Source organism: Lepidochelys olivacea (genome assembly GCF_965140295.1).
Source record: "Lepidochelys olivacea isolate rLepOli2 genome assembly, chromosome: 27".
NCBI lineage: Eukaryota > Metazoa > Chordata > Testudines > Cheloniidae > Lepidochelys > Lepidochelys olivacea.
The window spans coordinates 16,902,999-16,923,159 of NC_140437.1; the positions used below are offsets into that span (position 1 = coordinate 16,902,999).

A 20,161-nucleotide genomic window follows, 5' to 3' on the forward strand; every position below is an offset into this window, starting at 1 on the left:
GTTTCAGGTTCAATTTAATTATTCTTTATTGCAGTGGTATCATTTACTTTGGTAAATTCATATCCCTGTTCAAAGTGCCTTAAAGCAGTTTAGTTTAAATTCAAGTATTGTAAAAGATATATATTATAAACACAAAAAAACTGCATAGTGGAATTACTAGAACAGGCTGTTACATTCAGGATGCCAAGTACTCAAGTATTAACAACACCAGATCAATATTTGACTGTCAAGGTTAATGTTAATTAGTTGGCTTAGAACAGTAGATATAGAACAATGGCCTACAGTATAAATGCATTGTTTTTACATTAATACAATTTAGAAGCAGTTAACTAAATAGTGGATGAAATTTGCAGTGTCAGTATCTGTTTTGCATGCCACAGGTAATAGGGCAATTGCTGACACCTGAATAAAATGTTGACATGCTAATGGGAAACAGCAGAAAACAGAGATACTGAATGCTTGCAGCTCCCATGAACTTCAATTAAAGTTTGGAAGGTCAATACCTTAGATATTCTTCATAAGTAAACTGTTATTCTTACCTAAACATATATGTTGTTTAAACCTAGTTTCACAGTATAGTAAGAATATGTTTGTATAAGTTTGTATTTCTATTTTCCTGTGGAAAGAAAGTTATCTAATGTAGCTGAGGTTGACCCACACTGCTTTAAATTAGCAGTGGAAGATACCATAAAAGATATAGTAAAAATTTTTTATTTAAATTTGTAGTCCTTATTTGGTTAATTTAATTAAATATACAGTAAATAAGCCCAGGCATAATAATGATGTGCCATATACTGTAAAACAATAGCATAAATTACTTTTTAAAGAGGATTTTATACAAATTACTTTAATTTTAACACTTACTGTAACAACTGGAAATGTATGGAAATAACTGTTTTCAAAATTGTGGGATGGCTAAATTTTTAACAGCTTCAAGGAGCTATTTTACTTATTGCTCAGACGATAATACAGATATATTAATCAGGAGGGAGAAGCAGTTCTAGGATTTTTCATTTTCTATTTATTTAATGCCAATACAGTAGAACCTCAGAGTTACGAACACCTCAGGAATGGGGGATGTTCGTAACTTGGAACAAAACATTATGTCTTTTCTTTCAAAAACTTACAACTAAACATTGACTTTATGCAGCTTTGAAAGTTTACTATGCAGAAAAAAAATCTGTTTTTAATCATATTAATTTAAATGAAATAAGCATAGAAACAGGTTCCTTACCTTGTCTTTCTAGTAACACAATGGAGCTGATCCTACAAGACTTCTGTGTGTGGAACTTCCATTGAAGTCATAAAATGTCATGCATGGAGTGCTTGTGGGACTAGGTCTAGTATTTTGTATTTCACATCAGGTGAAATCCTGGCCTCAGTGAAGTCAGTTGCAAATCTCCTATTGATTACAGGGCAGTCTGGATTTCACCCTTTATATTTCACTAGAACTCAGAGAGGGAAACCTATAGATGTAGTAAGCTCAATGGCCTATATCATACCTTCAGTTTTAAAGTAAAACCCAGAATTGATTTTAATGGAGAATTCTCCTTAAAAATCAATGGCATGATATCTCTCAATATTATTTCCTTGTAAAACCGGTTTTAAGGAATATGTGCATGGATGCACTGGAGAAAACACTATTTTAGATGGGTTACTTTCTCAAATTAAAAAAAATTAGCCATTTCCTTTTCAAGGAAAATTTATTTGTAATTATTTGTAATAGTTTACATACTTTAAGAGTTTTTATACATTTACCTTTTGTCAGTTAAAAAAAATGGTTTTAGATGTGTACCATCCAGTATGATACTTTTGTGTTTTTAGTGATACAAGGATACATTATGACTGTTATATTGAAGAATAAGAAAATAAAATGTTCAGTTTTCATTAACTGAAAAGAGAAAACAGATTCTTTGTTACAAAAGTAACGTAAAGGTATAAAGGTATAGTTCAATTCTTCAATATTTGACGAAATTCTACAAAGCAAAGCAAGGTTTTGGAAAAAACAAATGAGAAAATTAATGAACAAAGAGTAAAAAACTAATAGGAGTTAGGTTTCTTGAAATATAACACCTATACCCAGCTCTCTTTCATTTAAGACAATCTCACATTATTCGTATATTTATTAAAGCATATACTTAGTAACATTTCATAGTTGTGACAAGATGAGGGGAAGCCATGTGGTCCATCTACATCTGTCCTAATGTTATTTATTTCCAAAGCCCATCATAAATGACCCATGAGTTAGTTTGCTGCAGGTTAAGGTTTGATAGATGGAATACTGCAAGACCTCCTCATTACCAGCCTGACTTCAATGTCAGGTAGGTTATTCTGTTTAGTCTGTAAACATCCATCATCTGTTGCTGCTAGGTGGAGATCAAAGCGCAAAGAAACAGATTTTTTCCTTAAATGAGGATTGTCCTTAAAGAAAGATCCTTCCCATTCTTTAATAACTTCATCCACTTTTTCTGTCCTGAAACAATAAATGAAATGTAAATGTGATCCTGAAGGCACAGTATTACATGTCTTCAAAGTATGCTTTTAAAATGTGATGAAAAATTCCGTAATGGGATATGGAGATAATTTTAGGAAATGCAGAGATTTCAGAGTTCTTTTTTCATAGCTACATTCTCAAGAAATACAGACTAAAGGGTTAGCCTCATTATATATCTACTTATTGTAGAAAAATAGAAATGGATCAAAAGCCATGAGTCTAAACACCCCCAGGTTTTAGTGGGAAGGTTATTTGAAATCCAACCCAGGATCTGAGTTTTGCAGTTACCTCTATATCTGTAATGGGCATAACCAAGTCCCTAGATCTGAATGCATTCAAAGTAAGGAGGGTTAGAAATCCAGATGCAGACTATCTTCAGTGCAAAGATAGAATTAAGTACATAGTAGCTAAGAGCCTGATTCTAGAGCCTTCATTCACATGAGTAAACTTTACTTAAGCAAGTAGTCCCATTTAAGTCTATCAGACTGTTGGGAAGAGTGAGGATTACTTACATAAATAAGAGTTTCAGGATCAGGCCCTAATGATTTCAATGAGTAATTGTACTTAAATATTAGTGACACAGTTGGCCCAGTTTTCATTAAATATTAATGAAAAAAAGAAGGTACAAAAACAACAACAACGATGCTGTCCTCTATTAGTAAAGCAAGTTAAGGTAAATAATATTTAATAATTGCTTTAATTAACAACAAGGAAACCTGGCAAATTTATCATGTATCTGTAGTTCATAATGAAAGTAGGAAGGGGACTAATATGAAAAACACAAGAATAGAATCTGAAAAAATAATGTACAAGGCTAATAAAATACCTGTTTTTTTTTTAGTAAGATAGTATAGTTCACAGTTCTTAGGTCTTAAAATGCTTTTAAGATTGGCTAGGTAAAATATAATTTTATTCTATTCTGTTTCATACTAAAAATGTAGAAAGTCTCTTGAAGACGGTATGTTTTTATATAACCTTTAAATAGTCTATTGCAGATTGATGTAAGTATTCCTCAACTGATAACACATAAGGAGTGAAATCTGGGCCCCACTGATATAAATGGGATTTTTGTCATTGATTTCAGTGGCACCAGGATTTCACCCAAAGGGTATGATTCTGAAAATAAACTATTTGGATTCCACATTGTGGAGGTACATGGAAACCCTCAAAATCACAATTTTTAGCCTCATGCAAGCAGAAGGTCGACAGCAATGTTGTTGATTTACGTAATAATTATTTAGCACTCTGCAGCATTTAGTGAAGTATTGCATTGTTTACCTTCTTTTTTTTATCATTAAGGTTACTAACTGACACATTATTGGAAAGGAATCAGATACTAGAATTAGTATGTTTATTATAATATATAATGTCTCATAAAAACAAATACAATCACAAAACTTAGATAATAAAAAATTGTGCAACGCAGTATAGCTTGAAGAGTAGTTATTGCTACTCTGTGTAGTGTAATAGTTGCTTATAGAAATCAAAGCATTTATTGGGATGCTGCAAGTAACAATTCCAGCACGCAAAGGCATGGTAAAAACGGTACATACCCCTCCCTGCTCAAATCCAATATCAAAACAAGACAATTTAGTATTAAGAGAAAGATACAGCATCACTTATTGGTGGAAGTGCTGTCTGCACTGATAATTACTACTTTCCCCCTGCTGGTTAAATAATTTAAAAACAGTAACAAAAGTTTGATTATAGTAACTCCTAGGAATCCAGGTAGTTTGCCATCCACACAGATTTCCGTGTTGGTCTGTTCTCTTGAGTCTTCATTCGTAGTTGGATCTAGATTATCAGTGAGTGCAGGAAGAAAAGGAGTACTTGTGGCACCTTAGAGACTAACCAATTTATTTGAGCATAAGCTTTCGTGAGCTACAGCTCACTTCATCGGATGCATAAAGTGGAAAATACAGTGAGGAGATTTATATACACAGACCATGAAAAAATGGGTGTTTATCATACACATTGTAAGGAGAGTGCGGGCAGGGTCCATGTCCTTCATGTTAGGCTTATCTGTTGTGGACAATGCCTGTTGAAGACTACAGTATCTTGAGGTTCTGAAGACACCCTGACAATTCCTCCTCCATGACTTGCCTCCCATAGCTATAGGAACCTGCTTGGATTCTTCCAAATCCTCTTCTGTATCCCTTTGGGATGATTATTGAATATCTTAAGTGTTTGTCTCCCCTTTCTTTCAATTCATCTGTGCATCAGTTCTCTAGGCACTACGAAAGGGTGAGCTCTTGCTTTTTGTAACAGCAAGAATAAGTCATTTATTTTCTTAGTTATTGTGCAAAGTTCCCTCCTAAAAGGTATAAATTTGGATTTTTTTCCAGGCTGCTTTTTCCAGTTGTGTAGCCTTCTCTCCTTCCTGGATGGGCGCATAATGCTCCTATTTCCTGGCATCTTATTCCTGGCATGCTTGCTTCCAGCTCATCTTTCCTCCACCTTCTGGAATGCTGTCCTCAGGTCAGATATAAGACTTGGCCATGTCACCCACCAGTGGAGGTTCAGGGGGCCTTGCTGGTTCCTGCTGCCTCAACATCCACAGGGAAGCATGAATTTGCAGAGTTGAAAAATAATTTCATAGGGAGAGTGAGGGACAGTTGCATGCTGGCTGGTGTTATATGCAGAGATGACAAAAGATATCTTTGTGTCCCAGTCTTGTTGGTCTTCACTAAAACTCTATGCATGGAACCAATGGTCTGGTTTACTCTTTCCACTCTCTCATTACTCAGAAGGTGGACAACACTGGTCCTCACCTTGTTTACCTGGAGTTGTCGGCAAACCTCGTGTAATAACCATGATTCAGATTCTTTCCCCTGATCATTACAGATGCAACTACATGTTTCATCAATGCATCCATAACTCTCTCACTCCTTTTAGCCTTTAGTAGTTGTGCTACCATGTACTTTGAGAAGGTGTCATACACTATCAACCAATATTGATTTCCAGCTGGTGTTTCTGTAGTGGGCCTTTTAAGTCAATCTGTATGAACTCGCAGGGCTCAACAGATTGAGGCATTTCCCATAAAGGACTTCTGCCTCTCGTTGCTGGCACTTTCCTTTCTTGATGGGTGAGACAGGAAAAGTACCTTAACATCAGCAGCCATGCCAGCCAAAAAAAAATCTGTTCTGTACCTGGCTCATTGTCTATTCATACCACTGGTGTCCTGCAGCTTCATTATCATAAAGACACTGCAATACTGTTGTTGTCTGTAAGCTTGCTGGCAAGACAATCATGTTATGCTCCTTCACCAGCAAGTTAGTAGCTGGTTAAACGGGTAATTGTTCTTGAATTGAACCTCCCTCCATCTACATATCCTTCATTTAATCTGTTAGTGCACCAAAATTAACTCAGTCTCCTTAGTCTGTTCTTACTGGATGTCCTCACAGGACCAGTGTGAGTCTATTTTTACTGCCCTGACCTGGCAGAGAGTTTCCTCAACCATATTTTGCTTTCCAGATTTATGGTGAATGTATATTTGGACAGTTAGTGGATGTCCTCACAGGACCAGTGTGAGTCTATTTTTACTGCCCTGACCTGGCAGAGAGTTTCCTCAACCATATTTTGCTTTCCAGATTTATGGTGAATGTATATTTGGACAGTTAGTGAATCTATCTCCACGGGTTTTCCTTCTAGGTTATGCTTCATAAGGAACCATTGCAGGGCATTATATGTGTACACTGTGAATTCCATAACTAATAAATATGGACAATAAACCTGGAGAGTTTTCACAAATAGCCAAACACTTCAGTTCTGTAACCAAAAGCCACCGATCTGTGACTACCAAGCTTATCAGTTTGTTCAAGTGCTTATAGATTCATAGATACTAAGGTCAGAAGGGACCATTATGATCATCTATGACCTCCTGCACAATGCAGGCCACAGAATCTCACCCACCCACTCCTGTGAAAAACCTCACCTATGTCTGAGCTATTGAAGTCCTCAAATCATGGTTTAAAGACTTCAAGGAGCAGAGACTCCTCCAGCAAGTGAATATCAATTTGTTCAAGTGAAACCTTTGAGCCCTTATAGGTTACCATGAATGGACAGGATGGGTCTGGGAATTTAAGTACAACATGGCTGAGAAATCCTTCCTTCAGTGACTCAAATGCTTTTTGGTGTCCCTCTGTCCAGAGAAAGTCATTCTTAGTTATCTGGTATTCACGTTGTGAAATTTAGTACAAATCTCTTATAGAATCTGGAAAGGTCTACAATCTACTTTACCTTCTCCGGGTTTGTAAGAACCTTCACAACCTTTATAATGGTCAATTTCTGGGGTTGGGGTTTCAACCCTTCTTGCTGACTGTATGTCCTGATGCGACTCCTCACAAACTGACTTTTGTTTCCTGCATGTTTAAACCATGACTGTTTAAAAAGCTTTAGAATCCTTTCCACTTTTACCAGATATTCCTCCCATGTTTTGTGGAAACAAATGAAGTCATCTGTGTACATGAGAATGTCTTCAGTTCTCAAAACTTGGGTTAAATCATTTACTATTCTCTGGAAATATCCCTGATGCATTCATGAGTCTGAAAAGAATTGAAATAATCCATGAGGTTTCACAAAGGCAGTTTTTTCTTGATCTTTAGGTGCCACTTTAATCTGAAGGTATCCGAATACCCAATCAAAACTACTAAAATATTTTGCTCCTGACATACTATCTAGGAGTCTATGTGGGTAGCTATCTTGAACTGTTTTTGAATTAAATCTCCTGTAGTCAATGCATATCATAGAATCATAGGACTGGAAGGGACCTTGAAAGGTCATCTAGTCCAGTCTCCAGCACTCATATCTTCAAGTCTCTGTTGGGCTTTTCCACAATTACAATTGTGGTTGCCCAAGGTGATGTAGATTGCTCAGTCAGGGCATCCTCCCACAAGTGGTTTAGCTTTCACTGTTACTTGATATGTCAGGGGCATCTGATGTGGAGGCTGCATCACGGGAATGCTCTCTGGTTTAAGCCCAGTTCGATGTTGCACCAAATCATATCTCTCAAGCTCTTCAGTATTCTTGGAGAACATGCTAGCATATTGTAAGAACAGTTCGGATTGTTTCCTTTTATTGCCTTCTACAGGTGCTTCTGTCAAGTCAGCCTCTAGCTGTACTACTGACTGGATTGCTCCACAGCTCTTGACCTCTGTGAGAGGCTTTGAGACACTAGCTACATTGGACACTGTCCCCGTGGTCTGATTTTTCACTAGCTTGCCAGTCCTCATTTGGTCCAGCTTGAAACACATTTCTGCCAAACTGCAATTCTAAATGGATGTTTCTAGCTTCCAACACTCCTACAGGTTCACTGAAACAGTCCTTTATTCTTAAAGGTATTATTGAATGATGACCTGGTTTCACCACAACTTTATTCTGAACCACCACAGGAAGCAATTTATCTCTGTCACCCTCTGTAGTCATGGTAGAGTCACCTCTAAGGCCCCAAGAGTTTTCCCTCAGGATCCACACTTCCTCCTATCCACATCCAACAGAGGTATCTGAATATTGTATGGGGGCAAATTTGTTTTATTAACACCCCAAGGGTTCTTGTGGTGCTCTTGGATGAAATCCACTCCCAATACTACAGCACTAGAAATATTGGTCGCCTCAACAAAAGCCCATTTAGTGTGCAAAAACCCTGAGTTCAGTAGGAGCTGGATGTCTCCCATTATGTGCAGTGGTTGATGATCAATACTTATCAGTTTACCTCCTGCATAAACTTTTTTATTCCTTTCAGCACTGCGTGTTCTCCATATATCAGACATAATTCAGGTCATAAGTCCAACAGCATTGTGGTTTTCCAGCTGTTGATGTCTCTAGACACATAGTAACAGGTATCTGGCTGGCTCTTCAAATGGCCCATTTTAATAGTTGCTGAGGGTGACCCTACTGCCTCAACAACTTTTAGCTTCTCCGGTGTGGGTTCCTGTGCTCGGGCAATTCTGACTCCAGTAGCCTTTTCATCCACTTTGCCTGCAAATGTCAGGAAACGGTCTGTCTCAAGTAACCCATGAGACACCTGAGAATAGCTTGCACCCATGCCTCCTCCAGCATTTTAGCCACCTCACTAGCAATTATTTCGTGAAGTGCTGCATCTGGCATAAAGGAGTCACCATGAGTCTGGGCATTAACAGCTGATACTTTAAGGAAACCCAATTTCTGCTTCCACATTTGTAACTCTGTATATAATCTGGCCCATAGCCTTATCTAGTATTTTATCTTCCTTCCCCAGGAGTTTATGAAGTTCCCCTATTAAACTGTTTATAAACTGTCTTTTCACACAGGATTCTCTCATGGCTTGCCACTGGACATAGGCCCCTCTCTGCATTGCCTGTTCCAGATTTTGCACAGCACATTCTGCTTCACTCAAGTCATGTTCTGGACAGGGTGGTGTAGGGAAAGCCCTATTGAACAATCTTTTCAATGCACACAAATAACTATGCAGGAGTTCCACCTTCCTGACACCTCCTGGCTTGTCATTCCTTCCAGTATTTCAAAAGATCCCCTCCCCTTCACTCCCCAGCAGTGTATAAATGTTTGTGTAACTTTTTGTAAGATCCATGATTTGCACTAGGAAGGTGCTAGCAAAAGGCTTTGGCATCACCATCCAAAAAAACTGTGAAGTACTGTACTGCTTTCTCATCAGTCCATTCATTTACAGAGCGCAATAGCTCAAAGTCTGTTAAGTACTCACAGATTCCAGTCTCACCTGCATGACCAATACATTTATTCTCGGGCCAAAGTGCTTTTGCCATCTTGAAGCTACTGCCACCAGTTGTAATACTCGCTTACAGAAATCAAAGGATTTATTGGGACACTGCAAGCAACAACTCCAGTATACACAGGCAGAACTAGAAACTTCTCCTCTCCTTTCTCCTCCCTTGTTCTGATCAGAGAGCATACTATCAAAACAAGGCAACACCTTAGCACTAAAATAATGATACAGCACCACTTATTGATGGAGGTGTTGTCCACACTGATCTTATAGTTGCCTCCTTGCTAACTGGAAATGGTGTACAAGAAGGATGCTACCAGGGATACAGAGTGCAGCCCAGAGAGGTTTACATTTACATATATAGAACATATATATATATATAATTTTGCTAAATTTATGTTTGTCTTACTGTATAGTGCCATGAGCTTCAGCACTTTCCTTCACAACGCTTCCATTTAAGATTGCTTGCTTTGTCAGTTTTTCCACCTTTTCATATTCATGCTTCTTTACGGCACCAGCTGTAAAGGAAAATGCAAATATACCAGATATTTCTTCTGAGCCCTCTTCAGGAGCCTTCACTCCTTGTACAATCATCAGGAAAAGATCTCTTTATAATGTTCAAGAGACTAGTAGGAGGTAATCCTGGCTACTATGCCAGCTTGTGTACCATCTCCTTAAGGGACTGTAGTCTGTCACTTGGGGGCGTATCTGGTAACTGAGCTATCTATATGTTGTGGTCAGCAGTATGTGCTAGCTTTGGGTGCAAGCTACCCCCTTTCAGAAGAAAATCTGTGTTTCTCTGTATGCCCTCCTAACTCACCCACCTGAATTCAGCCCTGGCAAACAAATTCCAGTGGAGGATCATACACCAGGCCCTGTCTCTGGCCATCTTCTCCATTCTGGCCTGAGAAGAATTTAGGTCTAAATTGTTTATTTTGGCATTATCTGTGACTAAATTAGGCATTTAATTGTTTTTTAAAGATACTGTAGACTGGAATATGTGACAATAGATCTGAGATAAGAGAAATCAGAAATAGTTCTTTCCTAGCTATGTATTAATCAAATACAGAATCAGCTATGTTTTTCAATAATTTACTGTAAGATATCTGATGCACAGCATTCGTCAATATATTTTAATTCAGTAAAGTTTTTACTACTGGAGTTTGGGGTACAAGTTTTACTCTCCTTTGGGTTTATCTATGGGAAGAAAGCATGTAGTCCATCACAACACTAGTACCTTTTTGTCACTCCTGTTTAGGAAATTCATCTGGGCAACATTAAGAACTAAGAAACTATTGTGGTTTTATTTTAGGAATGTTCCCTTGTCTTAAAAAACTCACTTGAAGGTGGGATAAAAGCTGTCTTGCTGGTGGTAGGTTTTCTGTCATCTTTTCTATCAGGTGTAGAACAATGAAACCTGAAAAAAATGAAAATATTACAAAAATGTAATAATGTTGTTGTTTTAATCCAAAACGTGAATGGTGAGCAATTGAGGGGAAAATATGTAGAAATAATGACAATGAGATTTGTATATAGATTTATTGTAGTCATATCTTATTTTGATTGTAGGACTAAAGAATGTTGAAAATTTGTATTTGTATTCCATCATTCTTTCCTGAAAGGTTTTTAGTAATTTTGAAGTATGCGAGAAAGGACTTTTCTTAATATTTTTTTTATTTATTCATAATGAGCTATGTATATTTTTACATAGTTATACAATAGCAATATATTGAAAAAATGCGAAATAAGTTCCCTCACTTGGGGCTCTAATGTGCACATGTTTTTGCCTGTGAGGTTCTTGGAGTGAAACCCTCTAGCTTCTTCTGCATGGGGCAGAGGAGGCAAAATTCCTGCCCACCCAAAAGTATTCCTAAGAAACACTTTTACTTGCAAAAATAGTGGAGTTTCATGTTGCCTATGGAGGTTATCCCTATTTCAGGGAGAATGGGACCCTTATTCTTTAACGTGGGAACACTACCAATATTTCAGTATTTAACATCATTTATGTTGACAGATACAGATGTGCCAAACCCAAATCCTGCCTCTGATACCTGAGATTTTCCAGATGAAATTTATCTAATTTATCTTCAGGGAATTCACATATTCAAAGCATGGGAAGGCTTAAAGATGACAATGCTAATGTATGAGCAGTACAGTGTATGTGGGAAAATGAAGAACTGTTTAAACTAGTAGCTTTGGAATTATAATTATTTAAGTTTTCTCTCTTTCTTTAAAACATTAAAGCTAAATCTGTGTTGAATTATTACAGCAGCATTTTGTTTTTACAGGTTTTGATCAATATATTTTACTCCAGTTTGATGCTGGTGTAACTCAATTGAAATCAAAATGGTGTAACACTGTGGTAAATCAGGTCCACTATGTATAATTAGATTAAAACTGTACTGAAGCAAACATCTGATAATAGAGGTGGGCACACACACCCAGTACTATCCTTTTTTGTTTTCAATTAGGGTTGGTGAGTCCTAAATATTTCCTACTGTGGGGGCCAAACTGCTTTTAAATATTGGTTAAATAATAAACTTTACTTTAAAAAAACAAAACCGATAATTTGTCTAAAGAAAACCATGGAAAATCAGAAAAAATAAGCACTGCAGAATTTGTAAGATAAGATATTTTAATGGCATGAAAGTTGTTCATGCAATCATTTAACATATTAATTTTAGATTTTAAATATGCCTGAATAGAACTTGCACAGGTCAAAATGAAAATTCCTTTCATGAAGGATTTGCTACTATATTTGATGGCGGAGTTCATGTGATTGCAACTCTGAAAAGTACTGCAAACAGAAGTTCTGAAAAATAATATAAAAGCAAATACACTTTCTCCATTCTGTAAAATACCTGTTTTCCTCTTTCTCCAGCAAACTGCGATACGTTGCTATCTCCTGTTCCAGCCTCATCTTAGTGTTCAGTAGTATTTCATGCTCCTGAAGCTGTTCCTCAATACCTCTCCTCACTTGCTGTAGCTCCTTCTCTAAACTTTCAATCTCAGCTTTTAAATTCTGCAGTTGCATCTGGTACCGCTGCTCAGTGGCATGCAGACAACTTTCCAATCCTCTTTCCTGGCAAATAAATCCAATATTAAAGGTCCAAAAAGTAGTTCTAAAAGTTCAGTTCCACATAGTGTTTACTAACAATTCAGACAACATATTTTAAAATTTATTTTTCAATTTATTTGCTAAATAATCTTTAGGAACTGTAATAATAATCCAGCTTTTATAACACCTTTGATAAGAAACTTAAACTGGTGGCTTTTTGCATCTAATTTTCCAGAAAGATCTGTAAACATATAAACTCAATTAGAAGCTCACACACAAAAATTGTAGCCTTCTACTATATGATGAAATCAACCAGTTTTGATGAGTAATTTCACCCAGCTGTCCAGAATGATGTGTTTTCTAATAGTCACAGGTATTCACAGTGTTGCAAAGTCATCATCATCAAGTTACAACCCCTGTCTGCAATAGGGAAATTGACAAATATCTGACATCTGTTGTCAGTAGTGGATCTCCCTGAAATCCTGTTACAAACAGTGTAATTCCTAGGCTTTGTCATCACTAGTGAATTTTAAGAAAAATTCCCATCAGTGCTACCACCACTTTATCTACACCACTGGGAATGCTGGTGTACACAAGTCTCTTTTGGTGTGACACTGGAAGTTGCCAGAAACTAATCTACACTAGATCTCCCACCAGAGCAGATGAACTGATGATAGCAGTGGGAGAAGGATTGTTTTCTAAAGTTCCCTAATGTAGTCAGTCAAAGCAGTTGGATAGATGGACAGAATTGTTTTCAACACTATTATAGACTTTAAGCTGTGATTCAGCAAAACATTTAAGTACATTCTTAACTTAAAGTATATTATTAATTGTTTTGTTGACTCAGAGCCATAGTTCCAAAGAATTAAAATAAACATGATTTGAATAGATCAGTCAGGCAGGATATTTATTAGGAAATTGATATGGGGATATTGTGGAAGAATTCTTGAAATCTGTGGGTATTGATTGTCAGGAGTAAAAAAGTAAACATATAGCAGTATGTGCAAAATTATAGATTCTGAATCAAAAGATGTCATATTCTTAAGCATTGATAACTGACTGGGGGAGTTTCTGGCAATTAATGACCAAGAGAAAGAGATAAAGGCCCCAGGCAAAGCCACTATGCATTTCTGTTCTTGCTGTGTTTTCATCATCTGTTGGATGTCATTGATGTGCATATTGAACTATGGAATGCTGCATGTCAGAAGAAGAAATGGGTTATTTTTTTCAGGAAGTTGATAATATCAATTTTTGACCATGCTTACCACAGCCTGGAGAGATTCAATTTCAATTTGCATACGATGCCACTGTCGCCTGGCTTCACTGAGCTCTGCTCTGGCTGCCTTTAAAGCTTCTTCATCTTTGTCCATTCTTTCACTTGTACCTTCTTCTAGCTACAGAAAATGATAAACAAGATAACAGTATTACAAATAAAAAATATTTTAAAAGAATGAACATAAAATAAATGTACTTTTGAAAAAAAAATCTTATCTACTTCTCTTAAAACAGGTTTTTTAGGTTAATTTTTTTGTGTGGCAACTGAATATATTTGTTCAAGGTTGTAATGAAAAGCTAAACTGTCATTATCAGAATATTGTAAACTCTGAGGAACCTGTTGTATTGCAACCTCTACTGGGAAATACTTTGCTGTATCTTTAGTAACTGTTGCACTTCTATGAAAGAGGCTTAAGAAGACAGGTTACTTTTGTCTCTGCTATCTTAACATAAATACTCACAGAAACAGACACAACTTGGACATATTCTGTACAAAATCTCAGTTGATTAACAATATCGGGGCCAGATACATTGGCATGGATTGAACAATCATATAGTAGAGAAAGAATGAAGAACTCATTGAAATATTTTATTAATAATTTTGAGACTTGTATTATCTTAGGTGCAGAAAAGTATAGGATAGGGATGGTCAGGCTAACCTATTAGAGAACCTAAACCAGATGTTTAGAACACTCTCTTCCCCTGCACTTTATAACACTCTTCGTTGTAATGCTGATCCAGTATTGGCTTATCAACTATATTATGACCAAATCCAGCTCTGTATTAAATAAGCCTAGCTTCACTGAAGTCAGTGAAGTTGGCAATGCTTATTTCAGATCTTATTCCACTATTAGATATGTTACATAAATTAGATTGTGAAGCAGCTTGACAGTAACTGTGGTTATGGGGTATATTACATGACTTTAAAATGGTCTTGTCAGGTCAGTTTCTAGTAGGAATAATGCTCGGTATTTATGTAGTGTTTATTATGATAATGATAATTAGGGTTCCTTTCACATTTCTGTGTTTTGCCTGCAAGCATTGGTGACATCACAAGCACCGGAAACAGAACATTTTCCTTTGCGCACTTTCCTACTTTACCATAGGTTCTTGTTATGACATCAGCTGTTACTGAGGGAAAAATTCTTGAATTCGGGTCTTGGCAGGAGAGTAAAAGAAGAACTAATATTTTGTCTTTAAAATGTTAATGTGTTTTTAATGTTATCAATCCACCATTATGATAAGAAAAGCCATGTAATTCACACTTCATGCTGAACTCTGTTCTCTACCTGCTGTTTTGTGTCTCAGTACTGCAACACATGTGAGGCCAGATTTCTCAGTACACTTTGGCTGCTTTGCGCTGCCCTGGTGCAAAGAAAATGTAAAGTTGGCTTAATAAGTCAGTTAAACTGTGTTTATGGCTGCTTTGCGTCTTCAGAGTGGCGCAAAGCCGTCAGAGTGTATTGGGGAATCTGGCCTATGATGAGTAAATCTCTCAGTATTCAGAATTTCTGCAATATTAAAGGAATATGGTGGCAATTTAAAGACTAACAGATTTATTTGGGCATAAGCTTTTGTGGGTAAAACACCAGTTCTTCAGATGCATGGAGTGAAAATTACAGATGCAGGCATTATATAATGACACATGAAGGAAAGGGAGTTACCTCACAAGTGGAGAACCAGTGTTGACAGGGCCAATTCGATCAGGGTGGATGTAGTCCACTCCCAATAATAGATGAGGAGGTGTCAATTCCAGGAGAGGCAAAGCTGCTTTTGTAATGAGCCAGCCACTCCCAGTCCCTATTCAAGCCCAAATTAATGGTGTTAAATTTGCAAATGAATTTTAGTTCTGCTGTTTCTCTTTGAAGTCTGTTTCTGAAGTTTTTTTGTTCAAGTATAGCTACTTTTAAATCTGTTATAGAATGTCCAGGAAGACTGAAGTGTTCTCCTACTGGCTTTTGTATGTTACCATTCCTAATGTCCGATTTGTGTCCATTTATTCTTTTACATAGGGATTGTTCGGTTTGGCCGATGTACATGGCAGAGGGGCATTGCTGGCACATGATGACATATATAACATTAGTAGACATGCAAGGGAATGAGCCTCTGATGGTGTGGCTGATGTGGTTGGGTCCTCTGATGGTGTCACTAGAGTAGATATGGGAAGAGTAGGCAACGAGGTTTGCTACAGGGATTGGTTCCTGGGTTAGTGTTTCTGTGGTGTGGTGTATAGTTGCTGGTGAGTATTTGCTTCAGGTTGGGGGCTGTCTGTAAGTGAGGACTGGCCTGCCAAGGTCTGTGAGAGTGAGGGATCATTTTCCAGGATAGGTTGTAGATCATTGATAATGTGCTGCAGAAGTTTTAACTGGGGGCTATACGTGACAGCCGGTGGTGTTCTGTTATTTTCCTTGTTGGGCCTGTCCTATAGTAGGTGATTTCTGGGTACTCTTCTGGCTCTGTCCATCTGTTTCTTCACTTCAGCAGGTGGGTATTGTAGTTTTAAGAATGCTTGATAAAGATCTTGTAGGTGTTTGTCTCTGTCTGAGGGATTGGAGGACATTCGGTTGTATCTTAGGGCTTGGCTGTAGACAATGGATGGTGTGATGTGTCCTGGATGGAAGCTGGAGGCATGTAGGTAAGTATATCAGTCAGTAGGTTTCCGGTATAGGGTGGTGTTTATGTGACCATCACTTATTTGCACTGTAGTGTCACGAAGTGGATCTCTTGTGTGTACTAGTCCAGGCTCAGGTTGATGGTGGGGTAGAGTGGAAATTGTTGAAATCCAGGTGGAATTCTTCAAGGGCCTCCTTCCTGTGGGTCCATATGATGAAGATGTCATCAGTGTAGCGCAAGTAGAGGAGGGGAGCTAGGGGACGAGAGCTGAGGAAGCATTGTTCTACGTCAGCCATAAAAATGTTGGCATACTGTGGGGCCATGCGGGTACCCATAGCAGTGCAACTGACTTGAAGGTATAAGTCATCCCCAAATCTGAAATGGTTGTGGGTGAGGACAAAGTCACAAAGCTCTGCCACCAGGTGTGCCGTGGCCTCATCAGGGATACTGTTCTTGACAGCTTGTAGTCCTTCCTCATGTGGAATATTGGTGTAAAGAGCTTCTACATCCATGGTGGCCAGGATAGCGTTTTCAGGAAGATCTACCAATGCATTGTAGTTTCCTCAGTAAATCAGTGGGGTCTGAAAGATAGCTAGGAGTGCTGGTAGCGTAGGGTCTGAGGAGAGAGTCCAAATAGCCAGATAATCTTGTAAGATTGCTGATGCCTGAGATGATGGGGCGTCCAGGGTTTCCAGGTTTATGGATCTTGGGTAGCAGATAGAATACCCCTGGTCGGGGCTCTGGGGGTGTGACTGTGTAGATTTGTTCCTGTGCTGTAGCAGGGAGTTTCTTGAGCAGATAGTGTAGTTTCTTTTCATACTCCTCAGTGGGATCAGAGGATAGTGGCCTGTAGAATGTGGTGTTGGAGAGTTGCCTGGCAGCATCCTGTTCATAATCCCACCTGTTCATTATGACTACAGCACCTCCTTTGTCAGCCCCTTTGATCATAATGTCAGAGTTGTTTCTGAGGCTGTCGATGGCGTTGCGTTCTGTACAGCTGAGGTTATGGGACAAGTGATGCTGTTTGTTCACAATTTCAACCTGTGCATGTCTGCGGAAGCACTCTCTGTAGAAGTCCAGTCTGTCATTTCAACTGTCAGGAGGAGTGCATGGAGAATTCTTCTTTTTGTAGTGTTGGTAGGAGGGTTCCTGTGGGTCAGTGCACTGTTCTGTGGTGTGTTGAAAATACTCCTTGAGTCGGAGACGACGAAAGTAGGCTTCCAGATCACCACAGAACTGTATCATGTTCGTGGGGGTGGTGGGGCAGAAAGAGAGTCCCCGAGATAGGACAGACTCTTCCGCTGGGCTAAGTGTGTGGTTGGCTAGATTAACAATATTGTTAGGTGAGTTGAGGGTACCACTGTTGTAGCCCCCTGTGGCATGTAGGAGTTTAGATAGTTTACTGTCCTTTTACGTCTGTAGAGAAGTGAAGTTTGCGTTGTAAATGGCTTGTCTCTTTTTTGTAAAGTCCAGCCACGTGAAAGTTTGTGTGGAAGGTTGGTTTTGTATGAGAGTCTCCAGTTTTGAGAGCTCATTCTTGATCTTCTCCTGTCTGCTGTACAGGATGCTGATCAGGTGGTTCCTCAGTTTCTTTGAGAGTGTGTGGCACAGTCTCTCACCATAGTCAATGTAGTATGTCGATTGCAATAGATTTTCTACCTTCAGTCCATTTGGTATGATGTCCATCTGTTTGCACTGGGAGAGGAAGATGATGTCTGTCTGTATCTGTGTGAGATTTTTGTTGAGGCTGATGGATTTCCACTCCATACAGCTAAATTTAGTGCCTTGCGTAGTGTCAAGTATCAGGGGGTAGCCGTGTTAGTCTGTATCCACAAAAACAACAAGCAGTCTGGTGGCACCTTAAAGACTAACAGATTTATTTGGGCATAAGCTTTCGTGGGTAAAACACCACTTCTTCAGATGCATGGAGTGAAAATTACAGATGCAGGCATTATATAATAAATTTTAGTTCTGCTTTTTCTCTTTGAAGTCTGTTCCATCATGTGCCAGCAATGCCGCTCTGCCATGTACATTGGCCAAACCGGACAGTCCCTACGTAAAAGAATAAATGGACACAAATCAGACATCAGGAATGGTAACATACAAAAGCCAGTAGGAGAACACTTCAGTCTTCCTGGACATTCTATAACAGATTTAAAAGTAGCTATACTTGAACAAAAAAACTTCAGAAACAGACTTCAAAGAGAAACAGCAGAACTAAAATTCATTTGCAAATTTAACACCATTAATTTGGGCTTGAATAGGGACTGGGAGTGGCTAGCTCATTACAAAAGCAGCTTTGCCTCTCCTGGAATTGACACCTCCTCATCTATTATTGGGAGTGGACTACATCCACCCTGATCGAATTGGCCCTGTCAACACTGGTTCTCCACTTGTGAGGTAACTCCCTTTCCTTCATGTGTCATTATATAATGCCTGCATCTGTAATTTTCACTCCATGCATCTGAAGAACTGGTGTTTTACCCACAAAAGCTTATGCCCAAATAAATCTGTTAGTCTTTAAGGTGTCACCAGACTCCTTGCTGTTTTTGTGGATACAGACTAACACGGCTACTCCCTGATACGTTGTAATATTAAAATACAAAAGGGTGATATAAGACCCAAATTTCAGTGTGGAATTTTTGGCATTTGATGGTTTGTAGTCAGATTTGTCACATTATTGTAACATTGTTGTTCTCAAGAGATGTGTTGTGTGTGAATTTATAATAGGGTATTTATAACCTTTAAAAATATGACACAGAGAACAAGTAATATAAACATTGCAGACAAATATGGCATAGTTTTATGAAAACAATAGAAAATCTGTCCCGAGAAGGTAAAGTTTTCCATAACATATGTGCTCAAAATTGTAAATCCTCTTTATAAATGGCTTCTTTACGTCATCTCTACATGATATTCAGGATGTTTTCCTCCTGAGGGATAATTCTAAATGAGGCTAGAGGGTACCATGTTATTGTATATGTCATCATGTTTTTTTAGTCACAACAATATAACTGTCTTGTATGTACAGACAAACATCCAGATTCATTACAGAGCATTCCTTTCGAGTGAGTTTCATAACCTAAGCATAACATTTTCTTAGCTTCTAGGTCTAGTCATACTGCAGTAAATTCTAAATCAAGTAATATGCTGCATTGAAAAGGAAATACTGTACCTCAAAGAGGTTGAGGCTGAATTTGGTAGACATAGATTGTCTCCTTTTTCTCTTTACCTGGGTTCTTGTTGAGAGGACGGTCTCTATCTGATTTCTGGTGATGAGCATTTCATAGTTTGCCCTGATCTCATTGAGGAGCTGGGACAGTTCCATTCTGCTCCCATCCTCCACCTTGACTAACGGGAACCTTATTGATAGGATGAGCCAGCTGCTGCAGAGCCTGCACTGCCTGCAGTGAAAGCAGAGAGAGGGAGAGAAAATACAGCAGAATTTTAAAGATGCAGAGCTCTTTTTTGTAGGAGCATTGAAAAATCATCTGCTTTTAATCGGTTTTGAAGATCATGTTTAAAAATACAAATACCTCTCAATTCTGCAGTGATTAAAAAGGTAAGACCCAGATAATGTGATGAAATGAACAAAAGTAGTGTCTTCATGTGTATATTACATTGTAAAGCCAGACACTTACCCAAGAAACTAGAGTCTGAAAGATATATTGATAATAAGGGCAAAATTATAGCTGTCCAGTGTGAATTTGAAAGACCAGAGAGGGGGCACAGTACACTTTCCTGGCAGTACACTCTTGCATGTGGCAATCATAATTTGGTTGGCTGTACTCCTGGAATGCAAAGGAGGGAAGTAAGCCAGCATTAACAACAGTCAGAAAGTCTAGTGTTGTACTGGGTGACCGGGCAACTAAATGGAAGATGAAATTCAATGCTGACAGATGCAAAGTAGTGCACATTGGAAAACAGAATCCCAAGTATAGACATACAAAATTATGCGGCCTAAGTTAGCTGTTACTACTCAAGAGAGAGATCTTGGAGTCAT

The 20,161-nt window shown here is 38.3% G+C and overlaps 1 protein-coding gene across 4 annotated transcripts; it reads right to left on the reverse strand.

The window, feature by feature from the left end:
• Positions 1 to 2,060: 2,060 nt before the first annotated feature.
• Positions 2,061 to 19,549, reverse strand: KRT222 (keratin 222). 4 transcript variants are annotated; one of them, XM_084615910.1, is made up of 7 exons: positions 19,334 to 19,406; positions 15,210 to 15,519; positions 13,536 to 13,664; positions 12,074 to 12,294; positions 10,553 to 10,629; positions 9,622 to 9,730; positions 2,061 to 2,473 (listed from the first exon to the last, which is right to left on the reverse strand). In XM_084615910.1, the coding sequence occupies exons 3-7, from the start codon at positions 13,638 to 13,640 to the stop codon at positions 2,260 to 2,262; spliced, it is 726 nt and encodes a 241-aa protein (XP_084472036.1). In that variant the 5' UTR covers positions 13,641 to 13,664; positions 15,210 to 15,519; positions 19,334 to 19,406; the 3' UTR covers positions 2,061 to 2,259. The 4 variants fall into 4 exon arrangements, with proteins under 4 accessions (XP_084472036.1, XP_084472034.1, XP_084472033.1 ...); XM_084615908.1 differs by lacking the exon at positions 15,210 to 15,519 and having other exon boundaries at positions 19,391 to 19,549; XM_084615907.1 differs by lacking the exon at positions 15,210 to 15,519 and having other exon boundaries at positions 19,334 to 19,549.
• Positions 19,550 to 20,161: the final 612 nt, after the last annotated feature.